The 20643-nt window shown below is 41.4% G+C and overlaps 1 protein-coding gene across 11 annotated transcripts in view; it reads right to left on the reverse strand.

Annotated features, from left to right (window-relative positions):
* The window catches only part of LOC116043953 (sickle tail protein homolog), a 93188-nt gene that overhangs the window by 40053 nt on the left and 32492 nt on the right, over window positions 1–20643 (reverse strand). For 10 of the 11 annotated variants that reach the window (XR_004898212.1, XM_036004865.1, XM_036004864.1 and 7 more), the window contains 3 exons: window positions 15798–15978; window positions 14710–14908; window positions 12172–12265 (listed from right to left, as the gene is read on the reverse strand). Coding sequence is in view for 9 of the 11 variants with exons in the window: in XM_036004865.1 (XP_035860758.1) it covers window positions 12172–12265; window positions 14710–14908; window positions 15798–15978 (474 nt within the window). In the remaining 2 variants the exon portion in view is untranslated. Of the gene's footprint in view, window positions 1–5925; window positions 6037–12171; window positions 12266–14709; window positions 14909–15797; window positions 15979–20643 lie in introns of those variants that run through there. The other variant, XM_036004869.1, reaches the window with a different exon arrangement.

Consider the following 20643-nt stretch of genomic DNA (forward strand, 5'->3'; position numbering starts at 1 on the left):
AAACCCAAATTTCTGATGTAAAAACTTTTTGAGGACAACAGGAGGGTTAATGTTCAGAACAGGTTTGCTCAGACCAACACTACCGCTTTTAATGTTTTATATCATTTAGTGTCATTGACTTTAGTTCAGATTCTTTCTGTAGTTTTGTAGGCTTAACTTTGATATTTCAAATTTTCTTATTTTAACATTTTTTTTTGTATTGGTATTTGCGTCCTCCAAATTTAAAGTTGAAGTTCTTTGTCCATGTCTTGTAGAATGACACATAGAAGTGTTTTGGTTTTACAGTCTGCCAACCTCCTGGTTGTTCCTCTTTTCCAGCAGCAGCAGGCAAGGGACGCATGTTTCAAAATGAGAATAGTTGATACTATAAACATTACAAATCAGAAAAATGTAGCCAGGAATATACATTCCATGCTCATGTTACTCACCCTGCCAAAAGGACATCCTTAAACGATTTAAAGATTTGATTCAAAACATCTTAATCTGGCAGATGTAAAATGAAAAAAAGCTACATTATTTGGATTGTTACATCCCCTGGGGTTCTTAAAAATGAGACGTCTGCCAGGTGTGCATGAGATGAGATTAAAACAGGCAACAGCAAAGGCTGAATGCTCTCAGAGACCAAAACAAACCCAGTGCAGGAAAAACTGCTTTTACAGAGAAGCCTTGCGTAAGCGTGCAGGTGTGTGTGCGTGTGTGTGTGTGTGTGTGCGTGTGCGTGTGTGCGTGTGTGTGTGTGTGTGTGTGCGTGTGTGTGTGTGTGTGTGTGTGTGTGTGTGTGTGTGTGTGTGTCTGAAAGCCGCGCAGCGTGGGAAGAAGTCAAAGCGTCGACATGCTCTCATGAAGCCAGTGTATCAACATGTGCGAAATGGGTTGACTTCATGCTACGCTCCACAGCCGTATACACGCTGACACACAAACCGTCAGATCAACTGATTCCTCTGCTGCCTGATAACGTGTTAAACAACCACAGTTGAGTGGCTCCGGGCTCTGACTGCCAGGCTGATCCAGGAACAGCCAGTGCATACGGCTGCTGCTGCTGCTGCAGCTGCTGCGTAAACCTCGCAACTCTGAACCTAAAATATTCTCTCTGCTTGTTTCCTTCAACTTCATCTATTTATTATCAGTACCTGGTTGTGACAGGGCAAATATTAGTATACATATGCATACAATGAATCTGGGGGTCTTTACGCACAGCAGAGGTTAATGTGTGATAATTCCACGTTTTTGTACACCCACTTTTTATCTACATCTCTTTCAGTTTGGGATTTCCTTCCTTTCCTGGAAGACCCTTTTTTCAGTTCCCAGTAAACAGGCCTGGACTTGTTGCATTTCATTCAAACGTGTCTGGGTGGTCCCAATGAGCCATTTTACATATCAGGTTCTGCCATCATGGAGCTCTGTCAAGCATTTAACTGAAGCCAATATCCTCATCATGCTCATGTTGTGCAGCCACGTATTCCTGAAACTCCACCAAAGTTCTATTTGAAATTCTACTGGATGTTAGGCTGAATTTTTGGGATTGATGCACAAGGCATCTACTTGGTTTCCATTGTTTTTTTGAGGGTGTAAGGATATAGGGTGCTGTATGCTGTACAGATCGTGAAGCCCTTTGAGGCAAATTTGTGATTTTGGGCTATAGAGCTGGTAAGTCCCGCCCCTTCCGCTAATCGCCCTGGACCTCAAAGTGGAAAAACCGTCAATGCAAGTGAATGGGAGAAAATAATTATTTTCTGTACCCGTTTGAATTTTGCCATGAATGTGAACATATGTTGTGTGTGAATTTTTTATATAATTTTTCGTGTAAAGAATGCTTCAATTTAGCGGGTAGAATTTTGATACGGTTAGACTTTGTGTGAGAGCACTTTGTGGACTACAGCTCTTCGCTGCTTTCGACGCGTTTTATATACGTCACCACCACTAGCACATGGATCCCGCTAAACATGGCTGTGTCTTTGGTGCACTTCACCGCATTCTTTCAGGGAGAGGACAAACTAATTGAGCGTGGTGAAAACCACTTCAGGTCTGGGCATGTGGAGGGGTTTAAGTTCGCAAGTGGGGAGATGGTCGGCGTTGTCCACGCCAGTCGAAGAGAAAAGCGTTATAATGTTTCGGTGAGTCTAATAGCTAACTAGCACGTTAGCAAAATGCTAGTAGCAGTTACTGTAGCAAAAGCAAAGCTTGTTTGAATGGTGACATTTGGGTACAAAACACACAGGCATCTCGATCTGTCTTCATAGATTATCGCACCATGATTTATGGAGGGAAAATGCGTTATGGGGTGACGTCACATATGCGACATGTAGTCTTTCTAGTTTTGTCTTTTCCACAACGGCTAGCCGAAGAATCATGCAATATACTGTCAAACTCGTTACATGAAAAATTATATAAAAAATTCACAGACAACATATGTTCACATTCATGGCACAATTCAAACGGGACCAGAAAATAATTATTTTCTCCCATTCACTTGCATTGACGGTTTTTCAACTTTGAGGTCCAGCGGGGTTTTACGGAAGGGGCGGGACTTACCAGCTCTATATGAATACAATTGACCTGACTCGGTGCAGAGGAACGAAAACCACTACTTTTTGTGACTTTTGTTGCTCATTCTGAATAAACACTGTTAGCGATTGTACACTGCGTTGAAGCAATCACTGTCAGGAAATCAAAGTATTTAAGTGAATGAGTGAACTACTTTACATACATTCATCATTCACTTAGTCAGGTTGAGCTGCCAGAACACACTGATATCATGGTAATGTATGGTGTACTGTACAATCATGGCCACTTCAGCTTGGGGGCTTTCTGAAACTTTGGTCGTGTGGACTCTTGCCTCCAACAATCTCTTTGTCCATCCTTTTCTTGTGTTCCTGCCATTAATCATGTTAACAAGCATGTCTTTTCCTGTGCTACTGTACACAAAGCAACATCACTGCACATATGTGACTCAGAATGATAGAGCCTAATCTTACATGGCACTCACTCCGTCCCATTTAAATCAAGCGTAACGTGCAGTATGTTCTGCAGCTCTACTCTACGAATTTCAATGTGGGTTAGAGCTCGGTAAGTGTTCAAGTGCATGCTTCAGTATCATGGAGCCTGACTGTGTTATATAGTAATTACTTCTATTATAAAAAAATAAATAGTTTGTTGATACAACCGGTAGTAGGCAGATAATCGCGTACCGTCATTAGATGTTTCCATCATTTGTCATGTCACAACACACGCGGAATCCAAACCCGGAGCGTAAAAACATGGTTTGGGGCGTGCATTACATGGGGGGTTCTCCTCTGTCAACAAACAGATGGACAGTTATACACAAATATGTCAGCTGGCGAGTCACAATGTGGCTCTTCCTTCACCACAGCTGACAGTGAGGAAAATACCATGAGAGATTAAAAAAAAAGGCTGTATGTGAAATCAATATTCACTTTCATTCTATTTAAGTGTCTTTATTCCAAGTGTGACATTTGTGCACAACATACACACTGCCCCCTTGGATATTTTTTTTACCCACTGCAGACATCTGCACTGGTACGTAATGCCTCCAGGAAATAGCCACAGCCTTGCACTCTCCAACACTGACACTGAAAAGCTCTCGCCTTCTCCCACCTACTCTGCTTTTCCAAACCACACTAACTGCCGGGCCATGTAAATGGAAGGGTCATCCACACTAAGAAAGATGAATAATGATAACGGTGTGAGCGCCTACACTGACGAACGATAAGTTCTGTAAACACCACTTTTTACAAGCACCCTCCAGATGTGTCTCCAGCTGTGTCGGAGCCCGACATGGAAAACCAAAAGGGAATGGGTTCACGAAATTACAAGAGTTGACGCATTTTATTCATATTTTCGCATGAGTCAGCATCAATTAGATGGTATCCTGGCGATCGTCAAAGAGGACATCAGTAAGAACCAAACAAACATTACAGACCCCATCAGCAGCCTAATATTACGTTAGATACGTTCAATAAATTGTATTACCAGACTGAGTGATTAGAGTTAGAATGATTTTTAAATGATATATTTATAGTTAGCGTTTTGCTTTGGCTACATTGAACACGTAACGTACGCAGAGCGTTCGCGGAGCATACGTGCCGCGGAATGTATCTTTTAACCTGCTACACCTGCAGCGCACACGCAGCGTGAGTCACAGGCGAGACGGAAAGCTTTTGCTTTGAGATTGTTGTTGTTTCTTCAGTTTTTTTGGAGCCTGCACGGCGCTGGGAAAACGTCAATATACTGTCAGCTGATATCAGAGGACGCAGGTGAGGGAAACAAGAAATAAAAACGCTCATTGACAGCCATTAAGTTGTTTCCTGTATATCTTTAGTTTAATTAAAAAGAAATATAGACACTTTATGATCCATTTCTGTGTAAAAAGGCTGCACACACCTCGCGTAATAAATATATAGAAGACTTCTATTTTTATGCTTGTAGAGCGGATCTCCGTGGAGCATACGCACCACAACACGCTGCTCTCGTTTCCGGTGTAGCCAGTTTCATTGATTATAGTGGAAGCAAAGTTTTGGAATGTCCGCTCTGCTTACATCATGGGTGCAATGTAGCCGGCCCGTTAGTGTGGACGGCCCTTTACAGTGTAACAAGCTCAATCAGAACTGTGTGACAAAGTTTAGCTTTTAAGCACAGAGTTGTTCCTGCAGTGTGTTTGAAAGTTAGTCTACTTTTAGGGCCCTATCTTGCACCCGGTGCAGCGCGGCGCAAAGCCAGACACAAGAGTCTTTGCTAGTTTAAGACCGACGCAGTTGTCAGTTTCCCGTCCAGCGCCCACGTCATTTAAATAGCAAATGCACCTGCGCCCATCTGTACGCCCATGGGCAAGGGAATGGGAGATGGCACTCTGATTGGTTTAATGCATGTTATGCCCAAAACACACCTATTATTAATTAAGACACTAAGTACAACCCTTTTGAACCATGCGCCTGGCGCACGGACCCTTTTTTTCACCATTAAACTAGCAAAAGTGGATTTGGACAGGCCCCAAACGCACCTGCGGTTGATTCACGCCGTGTGCTTAGATCGTTAAAATAGGGCCCTTAGTGTCTGTTGGTGTTAAAGTTCTTTTGCATATGAATTTGAATCAGTCATAGTTTACAAATGATATGCCACGTCAAGGCAGAAAGAACTGCATTATCATTAAAAATAAAAAAAAATAGACATTGCCATTACGGCAAGAATATATAGGACTTCCGACAACTTCATTCAAAATGTTCCCTTACAGTACAGATACCCTCCTCTGACAGGGTTAGATACGTCATTGTTTCTAAGTGGCGACACGTTGAGCCATGGTAAGTGAACAAACACATACAGCCGGGAAAATGATGTCAAATAATTGTGTTTACCTACAAACGTGATAACCATGTTCAAAGTATTCCAGCCCAAATAACTGAAGTTGTCTTTTTTTTCATGCAGCACAAACGCCACCATCTTTCCATTATACTGCAATTCGCTGTCTGCTGCACATGGGCATCGTTATTGGTCCTAATGTGATTCAGAAGTTCTAGTACAGATAATAAAACAATGGATATCTTACATCTTTTCTCCATTTAAACAAAAATACAACCGACGTCTCATTTGCACAAACTTCTGCTATCGTCTCAGGCTGAACTCAAATGAATAAGTCACAGTGTGGAATCAACTAAGTGATTATTTAAAATCAGTCTGACCAATCGTTTCGACCTGAAGGTTTACCACGAAAACACAATGCAATGGACCTCACTATAGAGGTTTCAATCCACACCCAGATCCAACCAGACTGTGTACTGATTTTTTTAATTACACATTGATACGATTCTTCTATGTAACCTGTTGAGTTGATGCAGCTCATGCTCCAAACTCTACTCTAAACACACAGCTTTGTCAAATATTGAAATACAGTTTGTGCCGTTTGGGACTTACCTCAGCACTAACACAGTCAATAATCCAGAAGCTGTGCAGATGAGAGGTGCACAGCAGCCTGTATGACTGAGTGGGTTACACCATTCAAATCCATCTCTTTATTAAAAAAAAAGAAAAGAAAAAGGGCGTTGATCTTGAAACCTACACACAGCCGACATGTCGTAACACATAAACTGCCAAGAGTTGGATAATACCACATCAAAATAAAGCCTGCAGTGTAACGTCCAGACCAGTTAAACAAGGAGGGCAGGCTGTCAATCACATGATTGTTGCAGCACAAATTGAGTCAGCACAGATTCTCCACAACAACAAAACCTCCTTCCAACTGTGAATCAGCTAGGGCTGAACGATTTTTGAAAATAATCTAATTGCGATTTTTCCCCCAAATATTGCGATTGCGATTCGATATTCGATTATTTTTTTAAGCTCTTTGTCTTCTGTATTATTCAAGAAAGACAAACAATAAATCATTTTATAGTATGAACAACACACAATTACACACTAGACAGTTAAATAACTAAAAATATAGTATATATATATATATACACACACACACACACACACACACACCAGTGTATTTTTTTTTACAGTGCACAGAGAGGAGCTGCCTCCAGCCCCTCCCCCTCGTGAAGTTACGTGCTGCTGTGTGCACTTGCTCAGAGAGGCTATCGTTGCGTTAGCTAGTTGCTGGTGTTCTTACCGTGGGATTAACTGTACTAATAAAACCGTTGAAACACTGCGGCCACGCTGCTGTGAAAGCTCCCCGAACGTCATTTATCAGTCTGCTTGTTACCCCTCTCAGTGGCAGCTCCTCCACTCCATATCTTTATAACGGAGCTGCTAATCAGAGCTAATCGTTGCCAACCGAGCCTTCAGTTCTGTGTGCCTGTATTCATTAACTGCATGTATGGACTCGAGCCCGAATAAAACCCTTCATTTTATTAAAATGGCTGTAAAAGTTTTAAACTACAACTCAGAGTTGTTAGAATAACAGAAATCTGCACAAGGTACGACGTAGCGTTAGCGTGCTAAGTTGATGCTTTCTCTGTGGAGTGCAGACTGATTTGCTCTCGCGAGTCATGTGACCAAATCGCAGCCTTTGCGATTAGGAAATCGCATTTTAACATATCGCGATATTATCGCAAATGCAATTAATCGTTCAGCCCTAGAATCAGCCCTGACTGGCTTTCAGCTAACACGCAGCATCTTCTCTCTCAGCACGCAAACTCACACACACGCACACACACACACACACACACACACAGGTTTGTGGCACTATCTTTGTGGGGGCCCGTCATTGACATAATGCATTCCCATCCCGGTTTTTGGACCCCACGAATATAGTTAAACAAGCCCACACACACACACACACACATACAGTGTGTCTCACTATCTTTGTGGGGACCCGTCATTGACATAATGCATTCCCTAGCCCCTTACCCTAACCTTAACCATCACAACTAAATGCCTAACCTTAACCCTTACCCTCACCCTAACCATAACCTAACTCTAACCCTAATCCTAAAACCAAGTCTTAACCCTCAAACGTTGTGTGGTCCAGAATTTTGGCCCCACAAAGCTGTCCGGACCCCACAAGTATACTGTATTCCCGGTTTTTGGACCCCACGAATGTAGTTAAACAAGAACACACACACACACACACACACACACACACACAACTCAGAGTTCTAAGCCCACAACAGTAGTAAGTATTGATGTATTTTTTTGAAAAGTCATATATGATTTTCATATATCAAAATATGATGGAGGGCTTGGAGCCAATGTTGGGTAAATATGAGTATTACATATCATATGAAAGCTCTCGGTGAGATACATTCAGTGCCAAAAGGACACAACTGAAAGGATGAGCTGTAGGTTGTAATCAAAACAAAACAGCAAGAGGGAGGTTTTGGCAAGGAGCATGCTAACAACCTTTGGGCTTGGAGCCAAAAGGGGCATCCGTTGACCAAACTGGAATCAGCTGCTGTTGCCACGCATTGAACACAATAAGTGGTCATTTTGTTTTATTAGATTAAGCATCGCTATGGAAATATTTTTCTTTTTTTTTAAATGGCAAAAGAGTGAGGCTTTTTGGCACAAACATTTTCCCAATAGATTAATGCTGAAAGGAGTGGTGTGTAGGTCAACAGTTGTAAACCACATTAATTTTCACTCAAATGTTTCAATTACACTTGGATCAAAAAAGATAAGAACGAATATCTTCGTCTTAAAGTAATGCTCAGCAACTTTCCCCAAGCCTTTCAAAGTTATTAACACATTTTCATTTGCTCCTAGCCCTATGTCTCATATTTGAACTGAAGAGATACCATGACTGAATAGAACTGTTTTACCCAAACTAACTCATTTTAACTCTCCCTATTTCTACAGGGACAACGTAATGTACGGGAATTCACAAGATCTGTATTCAAGAATAATTACGATGATAAACATAACATGGGTGAATGAACGTAGAACATTCCACAGACTAAATGGACTGTCTTGAGGTCACACCATACTGTTATTGTGTGAATATATATATGAGATAAACAGAAGGCAATGGACAGTGAAGGAGGCACTTCTCTGTCAGCATCTTATCTGTCAGAGTAGTGGGAGCAGAACAGCGTCTTGGCGTTCTGACAGAATCAGACCCCCTTACTGACAAAAGCTCCCATAATCCCAGTAACTGGCAACGCAAGGGGTAGTGTGTACTGTAATTGAGCATTTTATAAACATCCCAAACTCATGGATAGAAAGCAGAGGCGTGTTATCACGACAGCTCTGAGAACACGAAGCATAGACATTGTCAAAGTCCTCCTGCAGCAGCAGCAGCAGCTCACAGAAACACATCCATCACATCAGCTCTGGGTCTGAGCTCTCTAACCAACTGTCTACCAACATGAACATGATGGTTGGGTATGATCAGTGGAGGTTTACTTTAGCTTGCATTCACACTAGTCTCGCATTACCAGACTTTCCTCCACAGCGCTGCACAGGAGGGTCTGGCTAGTCCACACAGCATTCTTGGATGAGAGAAACACGTGCTCTGGTTTATTGGCATTTCTTTAAACCAATCACAATCGTCTTGGGCGGTGCTAAATGTAGGACGGAGCCACGGTGCCTCTGCAAAATAGCCTCGGGAAGGAACTTGTTTTGGTGGAACGTGCACGTTCAGAAGTTGTTTTAGTCGTGCAACAGGAAACTCAGATTGGACAGATAGTTTAGCTAGCTGTCTGGATTTACCCTGCAGAGATGTGAGGAGCAGTTAACCATAGTCCTCGTAAATCCACCGGAGTTTAGAATGTCAACACAAAGAGAGCGGAAGGTAATCCGGACATCTGGCCGAAAATGAGGGACATCCGGCGGAATTTCCGGCGGCCCCTGAACAATCCCGCAAAAGAAATGTCGTCGATAAAGCTGAACCCTGGAGCGTTTGGTTGCATAGTTCAGTTTGTGGTGTGAAAGCTCATCCGAACTCTGGTCAGATCAAACAAACAAACTCTGGTCCGCTTGAAAACGGGGGGCCTCGGTTCGCTTATAAGTGAACTAGAGTTTGGTTAACTTTAGGTGAGAACACGATCCGACCCAAATACAGGAAGTGGACCAAAAACAGAGCATTTACCAGCCTGCAATTTCTACCTTGCACACAATTACGGACTTATATATGACTTAAGGGATGATGACTTTTAAACGCATAAGCTGTTCTGACCACACATCGTTGGTCGTCTGTGTGACGACACATCATTGTCTCTCACATTGTTCGCCTTCTTCTAATATATCACAAACACTAAAGCAGAACCAGAAAGCCCAGGACGTTATAAATATGGTGTTGCTCCATTATTTCTGAGACCAGAAGTGTCGGCGAGTTTTGGATATTCTGTCCATTATACAAGCGACCGTTTCGATCGTGGACGTGTGTTTACAGTGTTTGGTGAGTTTGACAAAGTGCAGTGTGAAAGCAAACCAAACCAAATGAAAAATGCAACAATGTTGCAACTTCAGTCCACTGAACTATAGGTGTGAAAGCGCCTCTATGAGCCAGGTATAGTCTATTATTGACAAACACATTTTTTTGGTCACTTACGGTAATTAGGGCACCTGATGGCGGCGGAGGAGGTAAGATGGGACATCATCTGTTCACCTGGACGTTTCTTTGTGAATAAGGGAGAGGGTGACAGGGATCCGGGAAGTCCTATTTTTTCGGAACGCTTTTGCGCTGTTTAGACGCAGTTTTGCGCTGTTTAATGCCGGTACGTACATCTTATGACTATTGGACACCTTTGTATGCCAGTGAAACACTTATGGAATGTCTTGGATGCACAACCTTGTTTGTTTCTCCTGCAAATAAATCTACAAAACGCAGTCATTGGATGCGCAAGTCATCAACAGAAAGTGCATCTGGCAAGTTAGTTCCCCTTACTCAGCCTCTCGGCAACCAAAATTTTAGTTTTCAGATAGTCCCCTATAATAAGAATCAGAAACACTTCATTGATCACCGCAGGGAAATTGGGTTGTGTTACAGTTGCTACAATTGTAGAATAGAAACATAGAGAAATTATAGGAAAAACAGAAACAAGAAGTAATTAAAAATAAAACCGTCATTTTTGGCCAGCCCCACATCCTTTTTAGCTGGCCCAGTTTAACATACAAGACTTTCTGATGGCTCTTGTACCGTGTTTTGCTGTCACGGAGGAAATGAAACAGACCGGAGAATGACTCATCTCTCAAGCAGCCAACAATTACAGGTGTCACATAATTTCTTGTTGGATTTTTAAATTCTGTTATGGAACAAATTGAACGTTGAACTGAACACAAAAGGCAACTTGAGTGCAACTTTGCAGTCTTTCGCAATGTGTTTATTGCGTAAATTGACAATGACAATGATGATTAAAGGTCCCATGGCATGAAAAAGGTTTTTTAACATTAATATGCGTTCCCCCAGCCTGCCTATGGTCCCCCAGTGGCTAGAAATGGTGATAGGTGTAAACCGAGCCCTGGGTATCCTGCTCTGCCTTTGAGAAAATGAAAGATCAGATGGGCCGATCTGGAATCTTGCTCCTTATGACGTCGTAAGGGGAAAGGTTACCTCCCCTTTCTCTGCTTTGCCCGCCCAGAGAATTTGGCCCACCCATGAGAAAGAGAGAGACATCATGGCTTGAAAACGAGCGAAACATGGCAGTTGGTCAAGGTCACACCCCCTCCACGTTGCTCCCCCCTCTCTCCTCCTCAATAGCATTTAAAGCTACAGACACAGAGGTGGCACATCCTAAGGAAAGATCATTGTGGGACTGGCTCTAGTGGCTGTAATTCTGCTCCAAGGCTGAATTTCAGGAAAGAGACTTCAGATACAGTATTAGGGGACCACTAAGGTCTATATAAAAGAGACTTCAGATACAGTATTAGGGGACCACTAAGGTCTATATAAAAGAGACTTCAGATACAGTATTAGGGGACCACTAAGGTCTATATAAAAGAGACTTCAGATACAGTATTAGGGGACCACTAAGGTCTATATAAAAGAGACTTCAGATACAGTATTAGGGGACCACTAAGGCCTACTTAAAAGCATCCAAAAAGCAGCACGTCATAGGACCTTTAAAAAAAAGGATATGTAGACACGCATTGTAGGGCGTTTTCACACCTGCCTTGTTTAGCCTGGAGTGTTTACCTCCCTAATGCGGTTCCTTTTAGGAGGATCTGAGGATCTGAGGATCTGACAGCAGCTGGAAGTGTTGGAGTCTTACTTATTTACTTATATTACTTTACTGTATTTAAATTATAAAATGTTATTATGTTCGTATTCGTTGGATCTATTATTCTATTGTATTGTTATTCAAAATATATTTTTCTCTCTTATTGATTTTCTTTGTTTTGTCTTCTTAATCTATTTTATCTAGTTCTTTAATCTAGTTTTGATTTCACTCAGTTTAACTACTTTTACTGTTATTATAGCTTTTAAATCTATCGTCTAGTCATCATTTTTATTGTCTCCTGGGCAATGGTCTCTAATTGCAAAATTGTTTTTTGCCTTTTGTGTTGATTTTACGGTCTACACTTGTTCTGTCTTATTATTGGCTTGTCGGTCATCTGTGAAGCACTTTGAACTGCACTAACCTGTATGAAAGGTGCTATACAAATAGAGTTTAACTGAGTGACTGATGAAACACAATCACTCTTTAATCGGGTCACTGCAGGACACAATGCAAAATATGAAAGGTGAGGACAGAAGCAGAGTTTTGGCTGACTCACCCTTCCCTCTGTGTTGGCCGGCCGGGCATGGCGGTTGAACACATGTGCTGGGTCTTTATGATAAACCTTGAGACAGGAGTAGGATGTGATGTTTCTAGAAGCAAACAGAACACACACAGTGGCAGTTTAAGAACTCTGAAGGTGCGTGTGTGCGTGTGTGTGTGTGTGTGTGTGTGTGTGTGTGTGTGTGTGTGTGTGTGTGTGTGTGTGTGTGTGTGTGTGTGTGTGGACAAAAAAATGTGTGGGATACTATTATATGTAGAATCCACATTCACATATGTGCAAACAGATCAAAGAATCAGATTCTGTTTCAGTTTGTGCATGTTGAAATTAGAGCTGGGCGATATGGAGAAAATCAAATATCACCATATTTTTGAACAAATACCTCGATATTGATACCGCAACGATATTGTAGTGTTGACTATTGGTGCTTTCACAAAATATTTACACAATGAGATTTTAGATAAATAATCATCAGTAATGTGGATATAATGACTAAGTGGGTAAAGGCAAATAATAGAGCAGTTACCAGAGTCTGATAAGTTCAGAAAATGACATCACTTTACTGTAATGCAGCCTTTAAAACCAGGAAAAGACAACACTTATGCCATATTACGATATTACGACATCCAAAATCTAAGACGATATCTAGTCTCATATCACGATATCGATATAATATCGATATATTGCCCAGCTCTAGTTGAAATCCGTGAGTGATCGGAGGGATCAAATATGTACTTTATAAAATGGGACAGACTGGTCTTTGTAGGCAAGTCTGTTTCCATCTTATGGCTGTGCAGCATCACGTTGAGCCCTAAGACAGCGACTGCGTGCTCCTCTCTCTGGTGGGGGCTCCAACTCCTGATGCAACGGCTTGTCGGCTGCTGGTAGTGTTTGCCTGAAAGTGTGCATAGAAGGTGTTGAGCTCTTCAGCCAGAAAGGTGTCTGCAGTCACCGCCTGGAGGAGGTAGCTTTGTAGTCCGTTATGTGCTGTAGTCCCCTGCCACAAGCGTCTGAAATCAGTCTGTTGGAATTGGGATTCTATCTTCTTCCCATAGAGTCGCTTAGCCTTCTTTATGCGCTACGGAATATGTGTATACTTGCGGCTGTTTGGGCCTTCAAAGCGTCACAAATGGTGTGATCCACCCATGGCTTCTGGTTGGGAAGGGAAAGGTACTGATGGTCACCCTTAGGAACAATATTGTCCACTAATCAGTCCTTCCAGAAAAATGCGGAGATTTTTTTTTTATCCTTGATTATGTGGCACGTTTTCTTAAAAATTGCGATGGAATATGCGGGATATTTATGAAATTTTATGCGATGAAATTGTGGGAACTTGCAAAAATTGCAGGAACTTGCAAAAACTGTGGTTTCATCATGGCTTTATCGCGGGGTTTGCAACTTTTCGATGATGTTCACGTCGCGTAATTACGTCACTTCATAACGTTCCCATGGCAACAGAGGGAAATGGCTGCTCTTGTGTGAAGTAAACGCAACATTTTTCAACTTTCTGCTAAGATATATGGGACTTTTTTGCAACGAAAATGCGGGGATTATGAAATCATGCAAGCCCCGCATATTTTGCGTGGAAATTGGCAATTTGTGCGGCGTATTTGAAAAAATGTGGCCCTGATTATGCATTGAATTATGCGATTGCATAATCGTGTTTTTCTGGAGGGACTGACTAATGTCCCAATAAATCCCACATGAGTGAAGACACGCCCCAGTCTGGGTCACACAGAGTGTCCTGAAGAGCGGCCTCTGATTGGTCAGTCCATTGTGTGAAGTGTAACTTGTTTGTACATTCGCGAGAGAAAGATGGCGGCTTGGTCAGATATGCCAAAAGCAGGGAGAGACTGTGCTTTGTACTCGTCCTTGAACCGTGTGTAGCGGTATTCCAGAGTTCAGCGCTGTTGAAATCCCAAAGAAGGCTGTATTTCCGTGGTTAGCTTGGTAGATAACAACAGCTAACATGCTGCTCAGGCAGAGCAGTGGCCATGGTCTGTGGTGGAATTTAGACCGCATTGAAAAGAAAAAAAAATAATTTATTTAACCTTTATTTATCCAGGTAAGTCGATTGAGAACAACTTCTCATTTGCAACGACGATCTGTCACATTCACACAGTTCCACATTCATACCTGGAAGCTGCCCAGTACAACCACAGTCTGATCTGCTGGCCACTGAGCAGCTCCACTGGAGCGGTTGGGGTTAAGGGCCTTGCTCAAGGGCACCTCAGTGGTGTTAAGGAGGGAGGTGACTGAGGTGAACTCGGAGGAAAGATAGAAAGGCCGACATTTGATGGTCAGCAGCTCCAGACAACAAAACCAACACTTTAAATACACAATAAAAAGAAGACTTCAAATAGACAATGTGTCTCCTCCGACACTGTTTCCAGGTCGGTGATCGGCCCCAAAAAAACGTACATATTTAATTTTAGGTTCACCCTGTTCTGTATTACAGTAATCCAGGAAGCACCCATGTTAGTGTGCTTTTGTATGTCAGTGCAACTGTGAGTTACTGCATCAAAAGGCCCCCACCTCATGTCCTCCAGGTCGTAGTAGACGTTGCGGCTGGTGTCTTTGATGTAGATGGCCATGTTGGGAGACTGGAGCATCTTCATGGTCAGCTGATGAGGGAAGGCGGTGACAAACAGAGCCCGCAACGCGTCCGGACTGCTGATCTCAGCGGGAATCCTGACCTGCTTAGTCTCCTCCCCATACTGCAGGTACAACACACCTGACACAGCACGCACGCACGCACGCACACACACACACACACACACACACACAGGATTTTAGTCTCACGCATGCAGGGCTGTAAACTGTGATAATAATGAGTATTGACACATCCCTCAATCTGAATTCACCAAGAAATATAAATCTGTTAAAAACCAGGGTTAGGGTGTTATAACCTTTATTCCAATCACATTTTGATGACTATATTGTTTTAACACATAATAGGCTCTACAAGATATCCATGTCATATCTGTTGGAAAAGGTTAATAGGTAAAATCCTTGCATGACTTATAGTAAGATGTCACTGCATAAGATGTCACCGCAATAGCAGCTTGCGTCCTTTTATCTGTAGTAGTGTGGTGTGTGTGTGTGTGTGTGTGTGTGTGTGTGTGTGTGTGTGTGTGTGTGCGCCAACCTACTTCTGATTGAACATAGTTAATGCACGAACATCCTGACATTGTGAATGGGTAGAAAGGAGAGCAGGACATTAAATAATTATGGGTATGGTGTAGGTACGTACATTAAGGGTGCTTTGATTGAATGGTCATGTTTTGGTTTTTTTTAAGATAATTTATTGGCCATTTAGGCCGAAATCGAATCCGCAGTCGCTGTGGCAAGAACCGAGCCTCTGCACATGGGGCGCACGCTCAACCAGGTGAGCTACCCAGGCGCCCCAATCGGTCACGTTTTAACTCAGAATCTGTATTTTACACCACTAGTAGGCATAGTCCAATCTCTTTCTTAGAGACACAACGTAAACCATAGCTTAGAGCTGAACAAATGTGTTTGTGTGTGTGTGTGTGTGTGTGTGTGTGTGTGTGTGTGTGTGTGTGTGTGTGTGTGTGTGTGTGTGTGTGTGTGTGTGTGCGTGTGTGTGTGTGCCTGCCTACCAGGCGGCCTCTCTCTTGTCTGACCACTTGACCGGCCCACAGGTAGACTTGCTCTGGCTTTACAGCCCCTTGTAAAGGGGACTGTGGGGGGCAGCACCTCTCCCTCAGACATGGTCTCTGAAGCCAGAGGGTCCTGCTGCTCCGCCGTGCCCAGTACACCTGCACAGGGGGGGCTCCTCGCCTGGATGGAACGAAAAAGGAAAAAAGAGCAGACTTAAATACACTATTATATGGGATTCTAGTCCTGCAGGGACAATAGTGACATGGACATTTAGAAGAGGACAGTGAGCTTGAATGATGATGAGACGGCTTCAAACTTCCAGAGTTAGCCTTTTTATATGCATAGGGAAATATGCAAAGAGGATTCACAGGATTTTAGGCCTCAGAAGAAAGCCTAATGAATTTCTATTTTTATTCAAATGTACTGTATTAGTCACCTGCAGCAGTCACATGTCTGTAACATCCACAATGCTTGTCAACATAGTCTTCTCCTCACCTCAGGGCAGATCACTACACCACAGTCACATGTTGGCATTTCAGTCAGCCTACTTCTGATACAGCAATCTGGTAAATAAAAGCCAGGACTACTTTAGTGTTTTTCAGTGGAAAATTAACACTTCATGCAGATACTTCACAATAAATCTGTGAACTGCAGGAGGGCTTGTAAATGTCAATCGTTGAGTTTGACATAACAATAAGCATCAGCAGACTAATATAACAAAGATAAGGAACATGATACAACAGGGACTCCTTTCAGAAGAACATTACAAAGTTGACTATAGGAAAATAAGAAGTTGCTACTGAGGAAATAGAATGGATCAACGGAAGTACATTTCCGGGATAACTGCGTGATTGATGTGATGTGACGTCTCTCACCTTTCCGCTCTCTGTGTGTTGCCGTTCTCAAAATCCCTTCGCTTTGGGAAACAGCAACCAACTTCGAGCTAGCAAGCTATATGCTAAAAAATGGCAAGTTCTTAAGAACATTTGGATCGTCCAACAAGGCAGGCCTGCTTGGTTCTTTCTGGGAATGATTGTAAAGATTTACAAAGAATATGTTTACAGCATTTACTCTCTAACTGGGACGTTTTGGGAGCGATTTGTGGGGATTGCTGTGGACGTAGTTGTACGCAAATCAATACACTAGTAAGAGCATATTAGGTTTAACCATGGATCCAGCTAATTTAAATAGCTCATGTTACTGTATTGTGTGAACAGTTAACTTCATTTAATATTGTATGTGGCGTTTTCTTTTGCGGTGTGCAAATATTCCACCTAAACAAGTTCCTTCCCAAGACTATTTAGCAGAGCCATCATTGCTGCGTCCGGAGCTTAGCGCCGCCCAAGACGATTGTGATTGGTTTAAAGAAATGAAAATAACCCAGAACATCATTTCCCCCTATCCCAGAAACTATGTGTGGTGTAGCCAGACCTTAGTCCACGGCGCTGTGGAGATAAGTCTGGCAATGCGAGACTAGTGTGTGTATAAAGCAGTGAGTTGATCAGAGGTAATTGGTCTGATGTGGACTTCCTCTTGGCAGCCCGGGCATGTGACGCGGTCCTGTTAGCAGACACTCTAATCGATGCACGGCCACTGAACTGATGTTTGCAAGCTGACGTGTGCACAAATGCATACACAAGGACACATACAGAGACTCACTCGGATGCACAAAAACACTGAGTCAACACACTGTAATGACAATGTAAGACACACGGGCTAAATAATGCCCTGTGGCTAACAGCCCACATATCCACAGTATACTCTGAAACACACTAAGATAAATTATAAACATCTGTCTGTGCCGGCTCCCATTATCATCACACACTTCAGTTATGCTTCTGAGCGTTAGTGGGTGTCATGTGTCTGTAAAGATGCTAAGATATGATGTACGAAGCTGTTCTGACACCAGGTCATGCAGAGCTCAGTGATGATGATGATGTAAGTTCTGTTAAAACCTAAAAATTGCTGCTATAGGCTGGTGACATACAGTACAAAACAGAGGACAATTAGGCATTAGCAATTATTACATAATTGTCAAGTGTTTTATGTAATTGCAGTTTCTGTGTTTAGCTAAAATCTTAAGGCGTATGACTGTTGATGGTAATAGTTGATTTTGTTTAGATGTGCCAAATTGTAATTATATAAGGGATTATTGGTCAGACTGTTTAGCTAAAGCTATGCTAGTTGGTGGCACTTGACTACACGTTCATAATAACAATGACGAGGGGGAATACAGTAAGAAAAAATGTTTCATGATAATAAAGAGGCGTGGTTTAGTACTTCATAGGCTGCGTATTCATGTTTTTACATGACCTGGGTCACATAACAGTGCAACGCATTCTCATGAACGGGTCCGTATCGCACAAAAATGTATGCGCACCAAAACGTATGATATCCTACGAAATTAGGAGGCCGCTCCATGACGCCGAGCGGCAGTTGAAAGTCCTGTGTGTTAACGCCCACCCATCCTCCCCGACCACCTCCCTACGCAGCCAGCCGCGTTCTTATACAGCGGCCGTCAATGTGGTGCATACAGCAAAAAAAAATGTGGAATGCTTACGAATTACAGTGCTTAACTTTTAGTAGCCTTTTGAACGAAGGGTTCATGAGAACAAGCTGAACAGTGATATAACCAAAAAATGTATCCTGGAATTCATTCAAAACTTTAATTTGTTTAAAAAAGTAATAAATAAATAAATATTTTAAAATTTGACAGAAAGAGACAAGCATATTGTTAATCGCAATTAATTGTACAGCAAAGTTTTGAATTGTTACGGCTCTGAGGACAGACGAGGAGGAGAATGAAATAAAGTTCCACAGAATTATATTTAATTATATTGAGTGCAATATGTTTTGTGCAATATAGTTTATTTGTTGAGTCTATCTGTTAATTGCTTAATTAAATAATGTAATGTTTTTGATCAGACTACCGAAAGGGATTCTAATAAAGGTTTATTCATGAAGAAAAGATGAGTTTCCCAGATGACGGTAAAATTCATCAGTTTACACCAGTGCACAGGCATAAAAGTTAACAATGAAATTGCCCCGATTACAAAAATTGTGCTCCGGATATAACTTGGGATGAACTCACGATTCATCGTTTGTAACATAATTGTGTTGGTAAAATCTGATTCATATATATATATATATATTTTTATATGCATTTTTGATATTTTAAAATCCATTTTCAGGAATTAAACCTGCTCTCAATGTCCCATTAGTGGAGACAGCATCTTCACTGTCACATTGACAATGTACAGTTCCAACTTCTCAGTGGAAAACCTCAAAGACGTTAAGGATTTAGAGGAATCAGATCAAATTTCATACAGTGTACATGAGGGCCAGTCAACCTTTTGTCAACACGTAGACGTGTCAGAACATGTTGAGCTATCTGCCAGGATAAACTAGAAAAAGCATCAAGACTCAGAGCTACAAGTACAATCGAGTCTCCATAACAGTATCAGCCAATAGATAATCTGTTCAAAACTAAAAGAAGTCTTCCTCTAATTCCATGAGAAGCTTGCTATGAACAAACTTCAATATTCACTTAAAGGGTCAGCTAGTAGGGCCTTGTCTCCATGCTCTATTCTTTCCCAATCCTCTCGGTCTCCTCCGCTTCATCTCTCTGTAATCTCCCTGTAATAACAGATTAGTTAAAAATAAAAAAAAATGTAAAATCTAACTCCTCTTGGGGAGGGCACAGAGTTTGAATATAGGTTTCAAAATTGTGTGAAAGTGACTTTCGAATATTTCTTCTAAAAAAACACATAGGTTCAAATATCTATTTTTGCGCATTATGTCCATGGGAGACATAACTACTTCTATAGGTATACTTATTTCAACATAAATATCTGTTTATAAAAATCTACATATCTACACACAACTAAACAAATAAAATAATGGCCTACATGTAGTGGTGGAAAAAAAAACAGAAAATCATATGTATCATAGATAGATAGATAGACAGATAGATTTTTTTATTGATCCCAAAAAAATGGGAAATAACATTGTTGCAGCAGCAAAATTTCAGACACACAGCACACGTACAGAGTAAACATTAAATAATAGGAAAAAATATACATGGAATAATAATAGAATAATACACTAGCAATATTTAAAAATATATACAATTTGGAAATAAAATGTACAACTGATGTGGATCATGATTTTTTTTTGCGACGATTCTTAAAATCGATTCTTTCCCCCTGAATCAATATTTTAAATTTTTTTTCCCGAATGATTCACCAAAATATTTTCTGTTTACCATACCGCCGACGGCGACTACATCATCTCTGTTTCCAGCAAAACAGACCAAAAGCTGATAATGCAGAACATACAGAATATAATTTATATAAATGTCAGAATGACTGACTGACATGTGATGTGCATTCTTCTTAGAAAACAATTTTTAGAAATGTCTCATGATATATTGTCTCTAGAAGTGTGTTATTCAACTTTTGTTTTTGTTAAAGAAGGAAAAGAAAATCACAATACTCAATACTATACACTAGTAATTCCTTGGTCCTAAATATTCCATTTGTTAGGACAGAATTAGGCAAAACTGCGTTCGAGTATTATGCTCCATATAAACGGTATAACCTGCATATTCTTATGAAATTGAACAGCCTGACTCCATTTAATCACTTCAAATGTCTTCTTTATGAGTCCATGTATTCTGAATGTACATGTGCACTTTGAGTTGTTCAACATTCTGTAATTGTTTTATGTGTGCTCTGTGTATTTCAACTGTATAGTGTATATTAATTACTATGTTCAGTAATTTTTATATGTATTGTAATTTTACATGGCATGTAATCAGGGCGTCATTGGAAATCAGAGCTTGCT

Source organism: Sander lucioperca, chromosome 9 (genome assembly GCF_008315115.2).
Source record: "Sander lucioperca isolate FBNREF2018 chromosome 9, SLUC_FBN_1.2, whole genome shotgun sequence".
Taxonomy (NCBI): domain Eukaryota; kingdom Metazoa; phylum Chordata; class Actinopteri; order Perciformes; family Percidae; genus Sander; species Sander lucioperca.